Source organism: Dendrobium catenatum, unplaced genomic scaffold (genome assembly GCF_001605985.2).
Source record: "Dendrobium catenatum unplaced genomic scaffold, ASM160598v2 fragScaff_scaffold_763, whole genome shotgun sequence".
In the NCBI taxonomy this organism is placed as follows: Eukaryota; Viridiplantae; Streptophyta; class Magnoliopsida; order Asparagales; family Orchidaceae; genus Dendrobium; species Dendrobium catenatum.
The window spans coordinates 1016324-1037283 of record NW_021319225.1 but is presented as its reverse complement, the minus strand read 5'-3'; the positions used below and the strand labels follow the sequence as shown (position 1 = coordinate 1037283).

Genomic DNA, 20960 nt, shown 5'->3' with positions numbered 1-20960 from the left:
CATTGTACTTCTGTTAGGATCCATTTTTAATGATAGTTACTGTGTGCATTCTCGCCCATAGAGTTGACATGTTTCATTGTCCAAAAAGAGAAATTTTAATACAATTTATATACTAATTGCCCCCAAATCGTCTATCCGCATCTCGTTATACCATACGAAGAGTCTTCATAGTCATATGGGATGAATGATTAAATAGAATACCACCCATGTAAGACAATATCTCCTCTTAGCTCATAGTAATGAGGGAAATCAAACTATTTTTATGCCCCAAGTACCTAAACAAGAGACGCCTAGTCGAATTGCAGATAATTATGAAATTATTTCGTACCCCAATGCCCCAATCATGACTTTCAAATACATTACAAACAGCAAGCGCTCAGAACCTGATTCCTTTTTGATACGTGCAATACCCTTGTCCCAAATCAATCTGCACGCACAAAAATAAAATCCAATATAAAACCACACACCATAGAATATTTACCAAATAAAATAAAAACATCAATCTTAACAAGTTTGCAAAATATTTATCCTAAGCCCATTAAGATCCCATACTAACCTTGTCCTAACTGTGTATAATAAATTATCTACACAGTTCCAATCTCTTTCACTGCTGAGTAGCCATCAGTAGTTAAAGCTTGATTCTTCATTCCAAATTTTTCATTAGTCCAATGAACCCATGACACCCGTAATGAAAGCCATCTTGTTCTCCACAAGTCTTCTATAATTAAGAATAATCCTCAGATAAGAAATGGATGTACCAAATGAAGGGATTTTTTGAAGAATCATCATTAAGTTTGTCATCTTTCAAGACATAATTTGTCTTCGTCTTTAGTAAGTTCCCTATACTGCGACGTGAAAATTCTAATGAACTCAATACATAATCTTTATTCTCACCAAAAACTCTGTGCTCCACCACAAGTAACGTTAGTACTAACTCACCATGGGTAATTATATTCCAGCTTGAGCTCAACAACTAGATAGTACTAGTTCAAGTTGGTAGTTTTCTACCGCTGACTCCAAGAAACTAGACAAGAAATATCCTTATAAATTGATAAGTTATGCCAGTTACTTACTTCCTCTCCAATCCCACCCTGCCTTCATAACTGCTACAACCCAGTCAAGCTCGTCTTGCTGCAACTCCATATATGCTCTCTATAATAAAGTTTAGCCTCAGAAAATCTCTGCTATGTCGGCTTTAGCTGGTTTACCCAAATCCTCAGTTCTAACGTTCCCACGAGTATCCCTTCCCAACACATTCCTTTGTCTGTGTCAAAATGTGATTCTTGGATTGATTGGGGACATCGTATTTATCTCTATCTATTCTCTGTTTGGTAGGTTGAACTGCGCTTCAAATGTGTCCCTTGTAACTTGAACATCTCCTTCCAAAAGTGACTCAGGAACACTTTATCTCTGTCAGAGACTATCGACTCAGGAAAGCCATGAAGCCTCACAATCTCACGGATGAAAACTGCTGCGACGGTAGTGGCATTAAAAGGATGTCTCAACGGTATGAAATGAGCATACTTACTAAGCCGGTCAACTACCACTAGAATGACAGTGTAGCCGTCCGACTTGGGTAAGCCTTCGATGAAGTCCATAGTCACTTCCGACCAAACCTGATCAGGTAACTCAAGTGGCTGCAACAGTCCTCCAGGGGCACATGCTTGGTACTTGTTCCTCTGACAAGTATCACACTGGGCCACCATTTCCTCCACATCTTTCCTCATCCCCTTCCAGTATATCTCTCTAGCCAATCTCTGATAAGTCTTCTGCCCTCCTGAATGTCCTCCAATAGCACTGGCATGAAACTCCTGGAGTATCAGTGGAATATGGGAAGAGGTCCTAGGCAAAACCAACCTCCCTTTATGTAGCAACAGCTGATCCTCCACTGTATATCCTGCTGGTATTTCTTCCCCCTTCCTTATGGCCTCTCTGAAGCTCCCCAATTCTTCACTAGTCATATTTTCAGTCCTCAATTTCCCCCAATCCACTAACTGAGGCACAGATGTAGCAATAAGTTGTGAGCACTCCACCTTCCTGGATAAGGCGTCAGCAGCTTTATTCTCCAATCCTGGCTTGTACTGAATCTCGAAATCATAGCCCAACAATTTGGAGAGCCATCTTTGATGCTCTTCTGTCACCATGCGTTGCTCCAACAAGTATTTTAGACTCCTTTGATCAGTCCTCACAAGGAATCTTCTACCCAACAAGTACGGTCGCCACTTCTGGATGGCCTTAACAATGGCCATCAGTTCTCTTTCATAGACAGATTTGAGCCTTGCCCTCCCTGATAATACCTGACTGTAGAAAGCAATGGGTCGCCCTTGCTGCATGAGGACCGCTCCTAACCCCAAACCAGATGCATCAGTTTCCACCACCAGCTGCTGCTTGAAATCCGGTAATGCTAACACCGGGGCACTAACCATAGCTCTTTTCAAAGCCTCCATAGCGCTATCTGCCTCCGGTCCCCAATTGAAGCTGTCTTTCTTCAACTGTTCAGTGAGTGGAGCTGCAATAGATCCATACCCCTTTATGAACTTCCTGTAGTATCCTGTGAGTCCTAAGAAGCCCCGGAGAGCCCGAAGGTTCTTAGGAGTTGGCCAGCTCGTCATGGCCTCCACCTTGGAAGGGTCAGCTGCCACCCCTTCTGCTGAGATAATGTGCCCCAAATATTCCACACTTCTTTGAGCAAAAGAACACTTTTTTTGATTGACATACAACTGATGATGTTGTAAAGTGTTCAAAACCTTCCTCAAGTGCTCCAAGTGCTCCTGTAGGGACCTGCTATAGATCAGAATGTCATCAAAAAACACTAGAACAAACCTCCTCAACATGGGTTGAAACACTTGGTTCATCAGGGCCTGGAATGTAGAAGGAGCATTGGTGAGCCCAAAAGGCATCACCAAGAACTCATAGTGTCCTTCATGAGTCCTGAAAGCAGTCTTGGGGATGTCCTCCCTCCTCATCCGGATCTGATGATATCCGGACTTCAAATCAAGTTTGGAGAACATTGTAGCACCCCCCAACTCATCAAGAAGCTCATCAATAACGGGAATTGGAAACTTGTCTAGAACAGTCTCCTTGTTGAGAGCCCGATAATCAACACAAAATCGCCAACTACCGTCCTTCTTCTTTACCAAAAGTACGGGGCTCGAAAAAGGGCTCACGCTCGGCTGGATAACCCCCGCTTCCATCATTTCCCTGACTAGCTTCTCAATCTCCTCCTTTTGAGCATGAGGATATCGATAGGGCCGCACACTAACTGGATCAGCTCCTCCTTTCAGTACAATGGCGTGCTCCTTGCTTCTCTGTGGGGGTAGCCCTGCTGGCATCTGAAAAACTGGGGTGAATTCTTCCAACAGCTCTCCCACCTCTTCTGGAATATTCTGCTCCTCCACTGGCTCACTACCCTCCAATCGCCATAACTCTATCAGAAACCCTTCCCCCTCACTCCTAAGGGACTTGAGAATAGTCTTCAGAGCCACCTTAGACCGGCATAGTTTGGGGTCCCCATGCAAAGTAACTCGATGCTCCCCTTCACCATACTCCAACATCAAGGTCTTCCAGTTGACCTTCATCTCCCCCAGAGTTTGTAACCACTGAATACCCAAAATAACATCCGTATTACCCAGCTCGAGCACCAAAAAATCTTGGGTAATATCTTCCCCCTGTATGGAGAGAGTAACTCCACTGCATCTTCCCGCACACTGCTCCTTCTGACCGGTCCCCAAAGAGACTCCCACTCCTCTCCCCTGGATCATGGGAATGCCCAACTCTTCCACTAATCTGCAAGCTATAAAGTTGTGGGTGGCCCCACTGTCTATCAGCACTGTGACTGTAAAGCTCCCGATCCTCCCTTCCATCTTCATGGTGGAGTGTGCTGTCAACCCTGCCACTGAATTGAGGGAAACCTCAATCATGTCAAGATGTAGATGATCTACACCTTCTTCTTCCCCTCCTAACTCTTCCTCAACTTCCTCCCCCTCGGGGTCTTCTACCAATAGGACTTGGAGTAATTTGTCTTTGCACCTATGCCCTGGCCCAAACTTCTCATCACACCTGTAACAGAGCCCCTTGGCTCTTTTATCCTTCAGCTCTGCCTCAGTGAGCCGCCTAAACTCCCCCTTGGCCGGTGCACTCCGATCCCTCTCCTTCTGTCCTTCTCCTCCTGCCCCCAAGTAAGCACCCTTGGCTCCTCCCGTAGGATTTGCCACCTTCTGTCCCCCTCCGAAGAAAGTAGGTCTGCGGTATTGATCAGAAGACAATCTATCCTCTATCAGCTCAGCCATCTCCAAAGTCTCCCTCAGACTCCTTGGCTTGGCCGCTCTAACTGCTGATCGAATGTGGGGCTTCAAACCCTTCATGAAGTTACCCTCAAGCACCTCATCCGTCATCCCACGAAGTCTACTGGACAGCAACTCGAACCTGTCCCTATAAGCAGATACTGTACCAGTCTGAGTCAGTGCGAAGAACTGCTCATGATGAGTTCCCTCCTTTGGTGGTCTGAAGCGGTCTAGGCACATCTCCCTAAACTCTGCCCAACATCTGAATCTCTGCCTTTCTTCCGTCCACTGATACCAAGCAAGGGCTCTTGCCTCCAAACATAAAGGTACCGCCAAGAGTTTCTCCTCATCTGTCATCCCCATCGCTGTGAAGTATCTTTCTGCCTTGAAGATCCACCCATAAGCATCCTCTCCTTCAAAGATTGGAAGCTTCAACTTCCTCATTCCCCATTCTCCTCTCCCGTTTACCCTGCCGTTGCCCATACCTCCTTGCCCATATCTCCCCTCTGGTTGCCTCTCCCATGGCCGTGGGTCCACCCCACGACTCTCCCTTCTTTCCCAAGCTTGAGGTGCCACCGGATCCCCCCTTGCATAACCAGCCGACCCCCAATGAGGCTCCCTAGGGTCGGCCTCCCCTCTGCCTCGATACGGTCCTCCTCCCCACTGATTGTAAGGCATGCTTCCTCCCTCCCTTCCTTGGACAAATTGATCTGGATGATTCTGAGTATAGCTTGCCCTAGCGTCTCCCATAAATCCGGCGGTGGAGTAGTCCTCCCCTCCACGGTTTGGGCCATACCTGCCCCCCCTTGGGCCGGCGGACCAAGCATCCCCTCCATGGTCGACAATGTCAATGGCCTCCTTCCCTTTTGCATTAGGTCCCTCACGAACCCTACTACCTCCTTCACCATCAACCGGCGGCGCAATAGGGTTAGGGTTAGGGTTAGGGTTAACCGAACCCCCTATGTTGTGTTGGCCCGCCACCATTTGTTTGATCATCTCTTGTAACCCTAACATTTGAGTCTTCAACTCCTCTACTCCATCAAGCTTTTCGTCAACGGATGCAAATTTCTCCTTAAGGGCGGTGAACTCCACTTCCCACTCTCCGACTTTCTCTTCAATAGATTCAATCCTTCGTGTACCCATCCCTTCCTTGTGGATCTAGGGCTCTGATACCACTTTGATGGAGCTTAGTTTGTAATTTTCGGAATCCAAGAAAAATAGCCCAAAAACAGTGGAAAAATGCGAAATTTCTTGGATGAAAACACTCACAAACACTTCAATAACTTGAATATCAAAAGACTTACAAGTTTCCACGGATACAATGCTCTCAATTCGAGAAGAGAAGCTTTCTCCCAAGCCCTAGAGAAGAAGAAAGCTAAAACAGCCACCAAAACCAGATCCTCCAAAAAGCCACCCTAACTCACTTTTAACTCTCACATAAACCCCTCAAAATCCCCTAATTACCCCTAGGGAAAACACCTCATCCTTCCTCTTCAATTTGGTGGGCCCCTTGGGCCCACCCGACTCCTTTCTCCCCTTCGGCTGTCCGCCCAGGCAGGCGGGTTCTCCGCCTGCAGTAAGTGAGAACCGGCCCTTTTTGGGCTGGTGTTGCTGTGGACCGGACCGGTCCATCACAGTAGTTCTCAATTACAACATACGAACTATTGTTTATAATATTGACTATAATTTTTTTAAATAATCCAAACTTAATAATAATGACTAAATGGAAAGCAAGCCTATTGTGCAAACTACCCATTTATTTTCAACTAGTGATAAAATAATATATAAAGATAAACAACAATAACTAACTAAATATGATACACGGACACCAATAAATCCATATTGATAACTAGAAGCAAGCTTCATGCACTAAATCAACATGACCTTAAAACACACACAAACACAGAGGATAGAAGTAAAAAGCCTTCAAACAATTTTCTTGTTTAAGATGCTTTCAATTGGAAGTGGCAGTCATTCCACAAGTGTAGACTAGCAAATAAAACGGATATATTTAAACAAATAATTTCAAAACTCAAAAAGGGTTTTATTTATCTTATTATTATCCTTAGAATGGGTTTGAGGGAGGACACGCAACTCACCTCCCTGAAATAATTAAGGGTCAGTTTGAAATAAATGTAATTGTTTGTAAACGTAGGTGCAAAATTATTGTGGGGAAAATAATTTTTTGAAAGTTATTGTGGCAGTTATAATTTTTTCTCTTACAAAAAAGTCATAAAACTTTTCATCTACCACGCTCTGAACAGATCTTGCTATAAAAAGTTCTCACTATAAAAAATTTATGAAAAGCAACAAAAAAAGTTGTAGCTAAATAAAATTGTATCAGCTTCTCAAAATGAAAAGAAATTCCATCTCAAATGGACCCTATAGGAAAAGTATTTACCCTATCATGAAGCATAGCATGAGCCAATGGGAAGAATCTTGCCAAGAAAGAGGTAAGTGATCATTATCATTATTAGCTTTACAAAAATTGAGTTCGCTTTATTAATCATCATGGTTCATTCATTTCCATTAAACTGCGTTAAATAATAACTTTATTTAACAATGGGTGAAAAGCCACCTCGAGAGAGTAAAGTAGGTCCTCCCCTCTCAGTGTAAGAATCAGCCAGCGAAACACCAAAATTTTGAGGCAATAAATCCCCAACTGGGGATCTATAGACCAATCTAAAGCGGTCAACTATATGTAGAGGAGAGAACATGAACAACCTGATCTGAACCCGGTTAGTGACTGAAGTCTTCGTGCCATAACTAGGACAACTGCTATTCAGTTTATATAAAACAAAATAGAAACGAACAGGGGATTTTATGTTCACTCGCAAAAGGAATTATGAGCTCTTGCTTTTGGCGATCCTGTAAACGGACCTCTCTCTCTTGTTCACGGCACCTCTCGAATCGACATGCACTCTCAATTGTAGTACCTGCGCGAGGCTACAAAAACATAACCTCTCGCACAGGATCTGTTGCACCTCTCGTCCTTGGACTTGACGTTCATTTCTCCTACACGAACGACCAGGCATCCGTTCCACCTCCGCAAAGGAGCCCGCTATCCTGCTCTCGTGCGCGAACACCCACGACTGAACCTCCCTGCTCCATTCAACTCCTCTGCCTCTATGCCCTGTGCCTGACTCGCGATCGACCAGGCACATACACTTGCTCCAACTCGCGATCCACCTGTGGCCGGTACCAATTCACACAACACCTCCACCCGACTTTCTTTGATTTCACGAGAACAGCCTACACGCCTTAGCTTCCTTCTCGTTCACGACTCAAGCCCTAGCTTATTGTGCCGCACAAAAGAGTCACTCGCCGACTCACTCTACGAATTTGAACCCGAACTGCATCACCTGCCCGATTCCCGATCACTGGCTTTGATTCCGCATGTCTTGCACCTGCTCTCTTCTTTTCAAACAATGAGTGAAAAGAGGAAGGGAGATTATTTGTATGATTATTGATAAATAATATAGAAAATAAAAAAGCATGAGAAGAGGAAAGAAAATTAGAGGGTCTCGCAACGGCCTAATCGGAGAAATCCCGGGGTCGATTTGTTTTCCAAATCGTCCGTTGATCTGATCCGGCCTAGTGGATAGAAATCTCAAAGACCAATTCAAGGGTTTTCGATACATAGACGAGTCAGCAGTGGTTGGCTTTGGCCTAGGCTTAAAAGCCTTTCTCTTGGCCGAAGGAACTACACCAAGTGCAACTGACAATCTTAAGAACACAGAAGATCGGGGTGCAATGGTGTTCTCAATCATCATCTTCTTGGTTGATGTAGCTTCATTAGGAAGGTGAACAGTTCAGAAAAAGTTTCGACTTGCAACATGGCACTAATATGATCGGTATTGATGACAGGTTGGGGGAACTGAATCTTGATCCTTCCCCAAGCCTGATGGTCATCATGCTCTTAACAGGTAACATCTTTCAACAACCTGCATATATTAGAGTCAACATGATTTCTGTTGACCAAGAAAATATGACTTTACGATGAAGAAACATCTATATATATATATATATATATATATATCATCCAGAGATGGAGAGAAAAATCATCCCCAGTAAAGTCGCTAAAAAATCTGTTCGCTTGAGAAAATAGGCGCGAACCTCGCTCTCACAAGATTAAGGTCCTAATTTTTTCAAGGTAGATTGAATTTTAAATTAACTGGATTTCCCTTGAGGATAGTGTTAGGGTTTATTTAGATATGGGTCCTACTTTCACTGAGTGCAAGACCTCATAGTTAATTATCCATTCTAATGCGTAGAAGAGCACTCTCGATTAAGGATAAAATTATATTTAGTTAATGCATGAAGTGCATATGTGTGTGCAACTGTGTGAATGTTCTATAGTTTTCTATCCACTCGACCGGATCAGATTGACGGCTGAGGACATCGGGAGAACAAATTGACCCCGAGATTTCTCCGATTAGGTGGCTGCGAGACCCTCTGATTTTCTTTCCACTTCTCTTCCATTTTTATTTATTTTTTATCTGAACACCTAGACACGATTTTGACTAGCTTATCATAAAGATCAAACATCAAAAGTTCTACAAGATCAAAAAACATTGTACATTGAAATTTAGGACTTCAAATAGTGACTGGTACAAAGATGACATTCTCTCTACTCCCCAACTCCCAACATATCACACACTAGAAACCAATATATTCCATGTTCAATATGCAAACCATCTCTATGCTGTTGGGGTCATGATTGCTAAAATGTATCAAGACTCCAGCGACTGGAACTCTGTCGGAATGGAGAACATATTCCAACAAGAACAAAGAGTTCTCAATCTTCAAGTCTTGAGCCAATAGACAAGATATTTACATATCCATAAAAGGTGTGCCCAATTAAGTGACATTAACATAGTTAAACAATCCTTAAGAGTGAGATATGTATCAAAATATTCATGGGATGACAATGGTAAGAATCCTTTAGGTACTTCACACCTAAAGATCTGGTGAGAGAAATCCACACATAAATCCGAGATCCTTAGGAAGCAACACATTTTAAACCCATTAATTTCTAAAGCATGAAATCCTTTGCTCAATTTACAAAGAGAAAACGATAAAAGCATAACCAAATTACAATGCTTACTATTTTTTTGAAGAAAATTGATTGATGGAGGGAAGTTTTATTTATCTTAAAATTAAACAACACATTACAAAATAACAAAGAGGGTGTTTTATATTACCTGATTAACTATATAGCCTTTGATCATGGCAAGAAAATCTTCGTGCCGTTCTTTGTCTAGTCTATCAAGTTCACTCTTGTTATTTTCCTGCAGTTTGGTTATTGTTGGATTAAATACAAATATCACAAAAAAGTTAAACCACCATTTCAGGGCCAGAAATAGAACTAAGGGAATTTTCTTTCGACATAGGACATATCATATATTTTTGAAACACCATAACAAGAATTGGCAGCAACATCAGAATTTCGATAAATAAATATAAATAAAAAATGAAAATATTTCTGTCTGTTGAGTGTGGGATCCAGCAAATTATATAAATAGAGTATAATTGACCGACAAATATAAAATAAATATACTATTAAATTCACCAAAAACCCCACTGTCAAATAAAAGATCATGTTTGATAGTGCTAAACCAATTACTTTCTTAAGAACGAAAGCTGTATAAGGGTAGCAAGCTTTAGCTAAATAATCCAAAAAATATTTCATTCAAAAGAACAAATGAGAAGAAGCATATATGATTCAATTTGGTAATGCTTACTATATGCCTTGGCTGTCATCTAGATGCAAAAAAGAGAATATGACTTCTTCATTTAACAAGCAATGAAGCCTTTGAGTCATGAAACTAGTTCCGAAAGTACATTAAAAAATTCATAAACCAATAAAGATGTTGCAGTGCAGAAATTCTTGGTTTGAGAAAAAAAGAAACTAGATCCCATGAATTGATAATGGAGAGATGCCTCCATAGGCTGCATAGTACAACTAAATCAGCCATAATAGAGGATGGAAGCAAAGTTGAGAATTCTGAGGTTCAATGTTGACAAAGGACATATCTTCTGCTCGAGTCTTCAAGAGTACGCATGGCCATGAACACTATAGATGGCAAGAAAAAAAGTCTCAAGTCTCCATAAACAGCAGGACTGACTCCCAAAAGATTATGATGCAAAGAAATGGCCACAAAAATTTGAAAATCAATTAATTCTCCCACTATTGAGTAGGTACTAAAGTACCAATTTTAGATATAACCAGTTAATTAAGATACAGCTCAAAGACACTTTGCAATCATGAAGTATTTAACAGCACTTTTTTTTTTTTGTGAGTACTTATTTCATTGTCCCTTGGGAATTAGAAGTAATAGCACAGAGTGAAGAGCACTCCACACGAAAATTATCATTTTCCCATAATCATCACCATTAATATATCCCAATTATTTGGATTTTAATTTATTATCGGTTTTCTGTATGAAGTTTCACTACTACATTGACAAAACTGCCAGTATTATAACTAAAATAACATGCAAGGATAGCAACCAAAGTAGATAAAAAAGTGTAAACAGAAACTAGCTATTAGCTTCATAAAATTACATATTAACCAGTTATAGGAATCAATACATGAGCAAAAACAACAACACGCCTTTGTCCCACTACATAGGGTCAGCTAATCAGTATATGAGCATAATTACCTTAATTCGCTCGTATTCTCTAAATGCAATACTTTTGGCATCTTCCGTAACTATGATTGTTTCTTTCAGTTCCTCCAACTTCCGAGACCTAGTCCTCTCACTGCCAAATATGTTTAAAGAGGCTGCTTCAAGTTTTTCTTCTCTCAAACGCAAAGAAGACAAGTCTGATAGAAGTGTTTGTAAGGTCACCAATGCACTTGCGCGATCAGAGAATGCATGATGTACAGCTAACATCAACCCATAATATTCATGCAATTTATCCTGCAGAAATAATGATTTGTGAAGCAACTAAAGTAACCATAAAGTAACATAAATTGATGGGTTTACAGCCTTACCAGATGCTTCATTGCCAGTGAATTTGATTCTCGATAAGCTCTGCTTGCTCTAACCGCAGCAGTAGCTAAATGTTTATAATCAGCAGCTCGTATTCTTTGAGAATCACATACAACCTCCTCTGATTCAAACTTTCCGAGTTTTAAAAATGCCAATCCCAACTCACCCATCGTTTCTGACATGTCCTGCTGAGCTTTGACAAGGGCTTCAGCCTGCATAAAAGTTCTTACTTTTTCAGAAAAATAGACCAAGTTTATAAATCCTCCATCCATTCTTTTTCAGGACTGATATAGTGTTAACTTCTAATTTAAGAATGTAAAAAAAAACTTCTAATTTAAGTATGTCTTCACAAATTCTAGCTATATTACCTATGGTCTAGTCTTTTTTTTTAATGCAATTCTTTTCATATTAATTTCATCTCCCACCTTATTTGTGCATCCCAATCTTTGTACCACATAACCAAACCATCTAAGTCTATTTTTGTTACATTATTCACAACATGTGCTAGTCTTATAGCTTGTCCATATCATCACTTCTTCATATATATTTTGTAGTTTTATCCATATTAATCTTAAAGGATTCATGTAGCCGACTCCACGTAGTGGGACAAAGGCTTGATGATGATGTTGTTGTTGTTGTTGTTGTATCCATATTAATCTTAAAATTCTCAATCCCCCCATACTCAACATATTAAGTGACCTCAACGCCTAGGCATTACTAATCAAATTGAGCTGTTACAAAATTCAACTTCAAATATACTAAAACAAGTGTGTAACAATTGTATTGAGCTCCTACCAATGCAAGGACGGGGGAAATGTTTATGCACACAGCCGTGCCACTGCATTTGCAGATAAATTGTTTCCATAACTCAAACTTGAGACCTACAAACTACAATAGATGTAACAAAACCACTGTTCCAAGCCCTTCGCTTCCTCCAAATATTCTCTAACCAACAAAATAGATAAGATTCAAATAATATTTCTTATAAAGATGCTGCCAAGCTAATGCAAAAAACAAATACAAACATGTCTTTATGGGGCATAATGAGAAATTGGAGTTCTTATATCACAAAACACAATATAGACAAAAAGAAAACTTATATGAGGTATGATAGAAAAAAATTCCATTTAAGCCACTTAAAGATGGTGCTAAATATGGGATATCAAGAAAAAACACAAAGTTCAAAAATCTTGAATATAAGTAATGTTACATGTTGTGGGGAGGATTTTGATATGAATGCACTCTCTTGGTAGTAATCTAAAGGTCAATGTGGGAGAGGATTTTTTTAATTAGTTTTTATTTTTTTTAGAATGTTTTTTTAAAGCCATAATTTTACAACTAGATGATGAAATAAGTAAACAAGGGCAATTAACAATAATTTCCAGAGAAATAAAAAAATTATAAGATAAAATAAAGATATCATGTTGCACAAGTAACCATCGAAGCCTGAAAATCACGTAGTTGAATCGCATAGCTTGAAACCCGACAAAAACAAACAGAGTAATGATAGATTTTTTTTTTCTTGTTTATAAGATATGAAACTATCTATCTAACGATGTGTTATCATTCAATAAGCTCACATTAGGATTTAGGGAATGTTGTAAATCATAGTTATCTGAGATTTCGCCAATATGAAGAAGATAATGAACTTCAAAATTAGGATGACCAGTGTGCACAGTATTATTTGTAAGTGTTGTAGGAAATATAAGTGTAGGATTAAGATGGGCAGACAACTGTTTCAGCTTCTAGAGGAATATTAATTGTACTATGATTCTTATTTCTTAGTGCAAATCTCAGCTGCTAAAAGAGAACCATTCACTATGGTAATAGAAACAAATTTGACAATTTGAGTGTACCTCTTAATCCTAAATGTTTGCTTTTCTTAAATCTGGAAGGCCTTGAAGCAACCATTATAATTGTGGATAAAAATCTTGCAGAACTTGTAAAATTGGGGGATACCTTCAAATTTGATCTTTTTCCAATAACCAAAAGACGATGTACCTATCCACACATCCTTTTGAATTGGAGAATTAACTTCCATTTCTACCTAGACCCTAGACAATGATTGTCGTGAAAGAGAAACAGCAGCAACATTAACTTGTAAGGCATACTGAAAATAGATCCAAAGAGGTGATAAGTGATTCCTCAAAAGCATCAAAATGGGGTGACCACTTTAGCTTTTGCATTAAAAAGCCACTAATAAAGTAGGTACAATGAGAGAAGAGTCCGATGTAATCTGATTCTAAAGCAGGTCTGATGATGACATGAAAATAATCAATTAGTCTAATTGAATATTTACAAACCAAATGAAGATCTGACGTGAAGTTGAAAATGGCATTCAAGAAGCAGAGAAAAGATAAAACTTTTACAAAACAGAGTATAAAAGATTTAGAATCAACAAAATTCACCAAGAGATCTGCTCACAAGGAGTGCATCAATATTTATACATACATTTACACGTATCACAATGAGAATGGCTTCCGCACATAGAATTACATCCGTAGTCTGCGCTTGATAATTTCTCCACGTCAAAGGCCAAATAGCACAAAACCAATGGGATCTTGCATTAAACCATAAATTAACATAAGTAACACTAACAAACAATCTTTTCTTCCAAATTTGTGCCAAACTCAAACCTCCAAAACATAAAGACAATACCTTTCATCTGAGAGCTAACATAAAAAATTACTGGTCCTATTATTCCACAAAATTACACATACTCTGACCCTATTTTAGGTAACCAGATCCTATTCCTTCATAAACACCGCACGGTACAAATCTATAGGTTTTAAACTCGCACCCTCTCTCCACTCAAAATCAGAGCCCACAAAATTCCAATAGAAACAATCACGGCGTGAACAGGCAGACTCAGCTTTGACAAAATGCGGCAGAATGTTCAAAGGATGGAGCAGTAATATGGTTATCACAAGGAAAGAAATACCTGCTGAGAAGCAGTAGAGAGCTGCTGTTCCAGCTCCAGCACTCTCTCCTTCCTCTCCAAAAATGTTTTGTCCTCTTCCACCACGGAGGGCTTCGCTCCTCCCCAGTCATTAGCCACCGATTGCTTCAACTCCTTAAACATCCTTAACAAATCCCTTCCTCCCTTTGCCGGCTGTACCACATCCTGCGGGGCTGCTACGTATCCACTCCCCGCTTCTCCAGAACTAAAAAACTGCTTCGGCAGTCTCACGGCCCCATCCAAAACCCTTGAAGCCATGTCCGTCGTTGCTGGCAGCGGGAACTTCCCGGCCGCCTGGAGAAACACTCGCAACTCATCGCTCTTCCCGATGACAGGATGTTCAGCAAGCTTGTAAAGGTACTTCTCCAGGGCTGAACGTCGTTGTTCGACGAACTCTTGCTTTTGCATGACCTGACTCTCAACTACGCTCTTGTCGGGGCGTGGAGGAATGACGAAGCCACGGTAGGACTCGGCGATACGGTCGGCAAGGGTGACAACATCGCGAAAGCGGCGACGGACGGAGAACTCCTGGAGGGAGCCAGAAAGATCCGAGGCGCGAGTGCGGGAAGTGATGAGATAGGACACGAAGGTGCCTGCACCAGGGACAAGGGAGACGGTTGACTCCGACTCCTTTTGGGGATCGGAAACGGTGATCTTGAGGTAATCCGAGTCCTCGCGGGAATTTGGCCGAGGAGACGGATAGATTGAGCCTTTGGGAGACTCTGTGGCTTGCAACGAGACGCCCTTGGCATTAGAAGGGGGTTCAGCAAAAGAGGATGTACGGGTAGGGGAGGAAGAGGAGAAGGAGAAGGGTGAGTCGAATTGGAGGGGATGTAGGAGGGGATCACCTCCGCCGCTTCCGTCTACAGGGACGGCGGCGAGAGGTCCGTCAGCTAGTGGGAGGGTCTCCATCTCCTCCCTCGGTGCCGGAGGCTCGAAGCTGTAGTGGCTCTCTTCATGATCCATCATCGTATTCTCTCTCCCTCTCCCTCTCCCTCTCTATCTGTGGAATTACAACATTGGGAACTGTAGTATACGTTGCGCCGCGGTGAAGGTAAAGACAATTAGCAACAAAAATTTCTATTATAAATTATAATAAGCTAAATATGGAAAAATGTAACAAAATAATAAAGGGTTAAAGGCTCAATGATTTCATCGGAGCTCAACTACATGATATACAGATATAGTAAAAATAAAATTTATTTAAATAAAATATCAATAATAATATAATAATATAATTTTTTTATTAAAAAATAAATTAAATTCACATATTAATAATATCTTATATAAATTTAAATTTAAATATATTTAATCTTTAAACTTAATTCAAAATTACTAAAAAATTTAGTTGTATATAAATTTATACATTTAATTTAAATACACTTTATATAATAAACACTTTTGTACTCAAAGCATCATGACACATCTTCACATGACCTCCCCATGTGCTCCTTGGTGCAAGGAATCTAAATATGCTATATAAACAATAGCAAGAAAGTGTTTCTAAGGGATGTGGGACTAAAGAAAAGAGATGAGGAGTGTATGAGTTCATAGCATATATAATGGATATAAAACCTATTTTTAAACAGATTTTTTAATTAATTATTTTTTATGTGAGTGATAATTATTTATTAGTTAATAATAAAAATTTATTTATTTATACATAATAAAAATTAATTTATCATTAATAATTTTATTTATTTATTAATGATTTTAGATATAAAAATTTGATTTATATATTAAATTATATGGTTATATATAAATTAAATTTAAAATTTGAAAAATATTCAAATTTAAAATTATCATATTTTTATGAGTGTAAATTCTTATAATTATGAGATTTAATTTTCTTTTTGCTTTTATGTAAGATTTTAAAATAATTATTTTACTTATTTATATAAGTTTTTATGTTTCATAGTTTTTTTTTTAAATTTAATTTTTTATCTCATACTTTGAATGATAACATTATTTTTATGTTAATTGTATTAAATTTAAATAATACTTATTATTTATTACGTCATCCGGTTCGACCCCGGTTAGACCGGTTGAACCGGTCGAACCGTGAACCTCTCCTTGTTCCGGTTCGTTGTTCGGTCCGGTTTTCAAAGCCTTGTATTTAACGTCTTAGCGTTGTACGAAAATCCGGCATGCAGTCAGATAGGAGAGAGGATCTAGCATTCACATAAGATACCAATATTTTTACGTGGAAAACCCCTGAAAAGGGGGAAAAAATCACGAGGTCTAGCCCAGTTTGAATGAATCCACTAGTATTGTAGTTGATTACAAATGAGGTCATTCCTTGGTGGAAGGTCTTAGCTTGATGTACATATTATGGAGTACATTACATGATGTTAATACAAAGAGTTATTGTTAACATGTTCATTTGGTCGGGAGGACCGTAGTCGGTGGGCGACGTAAGTCAGGTGGACCGTAGTCGGTTGGCAACGGAGGTCGGAAGGACTATAGTTTGCGGGAGACGTAAGTCAGGAGGACCGTAGTCGGCTGGCGACGGAGGTCGAAAGGACTGTAGTCGGCGGGCAACGTAAGTCAGGAGGACCGTAGTTGGCAGACGACGTAAGTCAGGAGGACCGTAGTCATCTGGCGACGGAGGTAAGAAGAACTGTTGTCTGACGACGAAGATCAGAAGGACGACGTCAGGTAGAAATCCAACAAAAGAAAGAAATCCAACTTCGCATAGACGTCCAGCGAAGTCCGATAACCGGTAGAAGTCCGGCGTCGAGTAGAAACTTGGCGAAGAGTGAAGGTCCGACACCGTGTAGAAGTCCGACGTCTGTTGGTGGTAGAGGAGAACTCCGGCTTCACTTGGGCGGAGTTTCGGCGTCAGGAGGGAATTCTGTTGTTAATTGGTAAGAATTTCAGCTTCACGTGGAAGTTGAGCAGAATTTCGGCGTTCTCCCGAATATCATGCAAAATCCCGACGTGTTCGGGCGGCAGGACGAACTCCGGCGGTGGTCGAGGAGGAGCAGATTCTCCTTCTTCTTCTCTTCTCTTTCTTGCTCTCCTTACTTGAGTCCTCTTGTAAAGAATGAGGGCTCTATTTATAGTTTTTCTAGGTTGGCATGACTTATAAATAGGTGTGAGATCAGGGGCAAACAGGGAGTGGTTGAATGGACGGTCGATATTGAACACTTCGATCGTGCACCGTTCGTTGGACATTTTGAGGCCTTAGTGATGTCGGAATTCAACGATCTTGGGCTCGTTGGATTCGTCTCGCCGAGCCGTTCGATTCGAGTATAAGTTATTTAAAATCGAACACCGTTTGGTAACTCAAATTGTGGTTTGAACCTTCCAATAGCGCTTCGGGTCCTTGATTTACCCATTTGGGCTCGGATTGGGTTGAATTTGGTCTCGTTGGGTTCGTATTTTAGAAACGCTCAGTTGATTATAAGCTCGCTGAAATCGGATTTCGGGTGCTTCCGAATTTAATTTTTGAAGTTTCGGGTTGGATTTTGCATCGAGATTCGTGCCCAATCAAGATAATTTCATGATAACGTACGTATCCATAAAATTTATTTAAATAAAATTTCAACAATAGAATAATCATATAATAATATAATTTTTTTATTAAAAAAATAAAGTAAATTCACATATTAATAATATCTTATATAAATTTAAATTTAAACATATTTAATCTTCAAACTTAATTCAAAATTACTAAAAAATTTAGTTAAATATAAATTTATACATTTAATAAAAATTATTATTAATTTATTATATATATTAAAGTCTGATAAATTTATACAAAAAATATTTTATAATTAAAAATCTTAAACAGATTATATTCAGGTTTCTAAGATTCGGTTAAGTGTGGGATCTTATTTTTTTTTTAATTTAAATAAACCAGCAAATCCGCCTCTCTTGCAGCCAAGAAGCTCAGAAGACAAGAAGACAAGAAGAAACCTGCCATGGAACCTCCTGCTCGAACGTCTTGTTCCGGCAACTGCCTCGTCCATCTCCACTCAGCTGCCGGCGAAGCCTGGTTGCAGTGGCACTCCTGCCCTTTCCAGCAACATGTTGGCCGCGACGGCATTACCCGCTACCGGATCCCCACAGGCAATAACGATGCAACATTCCTTTCCGCCAAAGAAATCTACACATCTCATTTCCAGAGCCAGATAGCCGCCTACGAAAGCCTCTACGGACAACGAGTCCAAAACATTGCCGCCGTAATCCCCGCCTGCATCAACCCCCGCAAGTATCAATCAAAACTCTCCACCATCGCCGCCGCCGCAGGAGTTCGCATTGTCCAGTCCATCCAAAGGTCGGTTCTCGCCGCATCTGCTTACAGACCTCTCAGTACCTCCGGACGCAGAACCGTCCTCGTATTCGAACTCGGAGGTCGATTCCTTGAAATCTCTCTGCTCACTGAAGATCGGGGTCGGGGTCTAAATATAATGGCCGCTGTTTCTGATTTGGGCTGCCCACTCTTGAACCACATGGTTTCAGAGGTTCCTTGGATTTACAACGGCGACCTCGAATGTGACGCCGCCTTTCTCAGTTACATGCAAACGGAATGCGAGCGCGCCAAGGACGCCCTATGTTTGGGCTTGGCTACCGTGGAGTTTAAGATTGAGATACCAGGCAAGGAGACGAGAAAGTCGATCGATCGGAAATGGTTAGTGCAGATGAATCTCAACCATCTTCGCAGCGGAATCATGAGGTGCTTGACGGAAGCCGGAGTCAGGAAAGAAGACGTAGATGAGGTCGTGCTCGCCGGTCCTTCCAGTAACATACCGGAGGTCCGAGGAGTTCTTCTTGAGTTCTTTCAAGAGACGAAGTTCAGATGTAGCATCGACCCTGCAAGTCTTATGTTCTTGAGTTCCCAGAGTTGGTCGAATAATATCTGTAGTACATTAAATATCCCTGTGACAATTTTTGAGGGTTTAAATTTGGGGCTGCAAGCTCTTTGAGGTTTCTCCTTCATTATTCTTTCAAGTTCTTGTGAATAATGCAGCAGTCTACAATAATAACAAGAAACTGCTACGGAATTCTTTGATGACGGCCTATCTCGTTCTAGTTGTTGAATATTTTAGTTTCACTTACATGATTTTGGATTTGAAGCTTAACGAATATTAATGTGCTCAGTTTTCAATTAAATTTGCTCAAAAGTCCCTCAAGAAATTATTTGATAGGCAGAATTTAAATTTCCAATTCATTTACATTAAGTTTGTATTGGTGAAATTTGCACTCATTTTCACGAAAGATGGTGTATTTTTATCTTTTGTAGATTTTTTTTTGTTAGTTGTTTTGTATTTTTTTAATTTTTAAATTTTGAGAAGTATAGAATGACTAATGAACTAATGATTAAAAGAGAAGATTTTTTTTTTTTAAGATTATAAATTTAAGAATCAAGTCTCAGGATTTTTCACTGGAACATTTCTATTGCGGACTAGAATATTCACAGCGGAGGAAAAATATAAAGTTTAATGTACTAGCGTTGTACGAAGACCCACCCAATACATAATCATATAAAAGAGAGAGTGTAGTGTTTATTAGAGACACTAGAGTTCTTTTTTTTTTTTAAATGTAGAAAACCCCTACACAGGAGGAAAAACACGTGGTCTTGCGTAGTTTTAATGAATTCACTAATTTTTGCAGTCAATTACAAATGAGACCCTTCCTTGGGAGGAAGGCTTTGGTTTGATGTAGCAAATATACACCATATAGAGTGCATTACATGGTGGAAATTGAAAGAAAAAATATTGATATGTTCGTTTGGTCGGCGGGATCATAGTTGGCGGGCGACAAAGGTCGGAAGAATCGTAGTTGGCGGGCGACATAAGTCTAGAAGATCATTGTGGGGTGACGGAGGTTGGAAGAACTTTTTCAAACACATCCATTTACACTCGAAATTTGCATCGTTTGATGTGTGCGAGGAGAGAGATATATGAGTGCTTTCCTTTAATAAATTTAATGGTAAAAAATAATGATAAAAAATAAATTAAAATGCATTATTCAAAATAATAATATTAAATAAACTTGAATTATTTTATATACATAAATATATAATAAATCAATTAAAAAAAGAGAATATAAAATATAAAATTGATAAAGTTTTTTTATATTAAGTTAAAAAAGACATGTCACATTCAAATTATTTTTTTATTAAGTTTGAATACAAAATTGTTTTAATTTCACTTTTTCTTATCTTCTTTAATTAAACAATGTCTTATCAAGTGGCTGAGATTTGACACTCAAAGACAACATTTAGGCTTCGTTTGGGACGGCTTTTTTATTGCTTTTTAAAACGGAGTTTTAGTACAATTTTTTTTTAATTTTATACTAAAACTTCTTTTTAGAAAGCAATAAAAAACCGTCCCAAACGAAGCCTTAATAGGATCAACCATTTGATAAAGGGTTTAGATTTTAGATTGAGGCTTCGTTTGGGACGGCTGCAGCTGTCGGTAAAGCAGGTTGTGAAGTTGTTGTCCAGAAAGCTGCTTTCTAAAGTTGCTGTACAAAAATCAATACATTTTGTTTGGGTGGTATAACTTTCGAGTTATCGTGCTGCTGTATGACAACAAATTACCTTGATACCTTTTTATACATTTAGATAAATATAATAATCAACTAACATTTATGAATTAAAATTAATTAATTTTATCAAAATTTTTATAAGATTATATATCAAAATACTATAAAATTTTAACTTAACTTTTTCTAATCATACTTCAAATTAATTTGTTATGTTTTTATAGA

At 39.5% G+C, this 20960-nt stretch overlaps 3 protein-coding genes across 3 annotated transcripts; 1 reads left to right on the top strand and 2 right to left on the bottom strand.

Moving 5' to 3' along the window:
- Positions 1 to 1313: 1313 nt before the first annotated feature.
- Positions 1314 to 5426, bottom strand: LOC114580110. The gene has a single exon (XM_028696550.1). It carries the CDS (start codon positions 5424 to 5426, stop codon positions 1314 to 1316), a length of 4113 nt encoding a protein of 1370 aa, XP_028552383.1.
- A 3516-nt stretch (positions 5427 to 8942) lies between these two features.
- LOC110100361 (sorting nexin 2A) lies at positions 8943 to 15276 on the bottom strand. The gene is made up of 5 exons (XM_020827814.2): positions 14223 to 15276; positions 11284 to 11493; positions 10949 to 11209; positions 9488 to 9574; positions 8943 to 9086 (listed from the first exon to the last, which is right to left on the bottom strand). The coding sequence occupies exons 1-5, from the start codon at positions 15207 to 15209 to the stop codon at positions 8943 to 8945; spliced, it is 1689 nt and encodes a 562-aa protein (XP_020683473.2). The 5' UTR covers positions 15210 to 15276.
- Positions 15277 to 18166: 2890 nt separating this feature from the next.
- Positions 18167 to 19171, top strand: LOC110100352 (heat shock 70 kDa protein-like). Its single transcript, XM_020827802.1, has one exon. It carries the CDS (start codon positions 18167 to 18169, stop codon positions 19169 to 19171), a length of 1005 nt encoding a protein of 334 aa, XP_020683461.1.
- The last annotated feature ends 1789 nt before the right edge of the window (positions 19172 to 20960 follow it).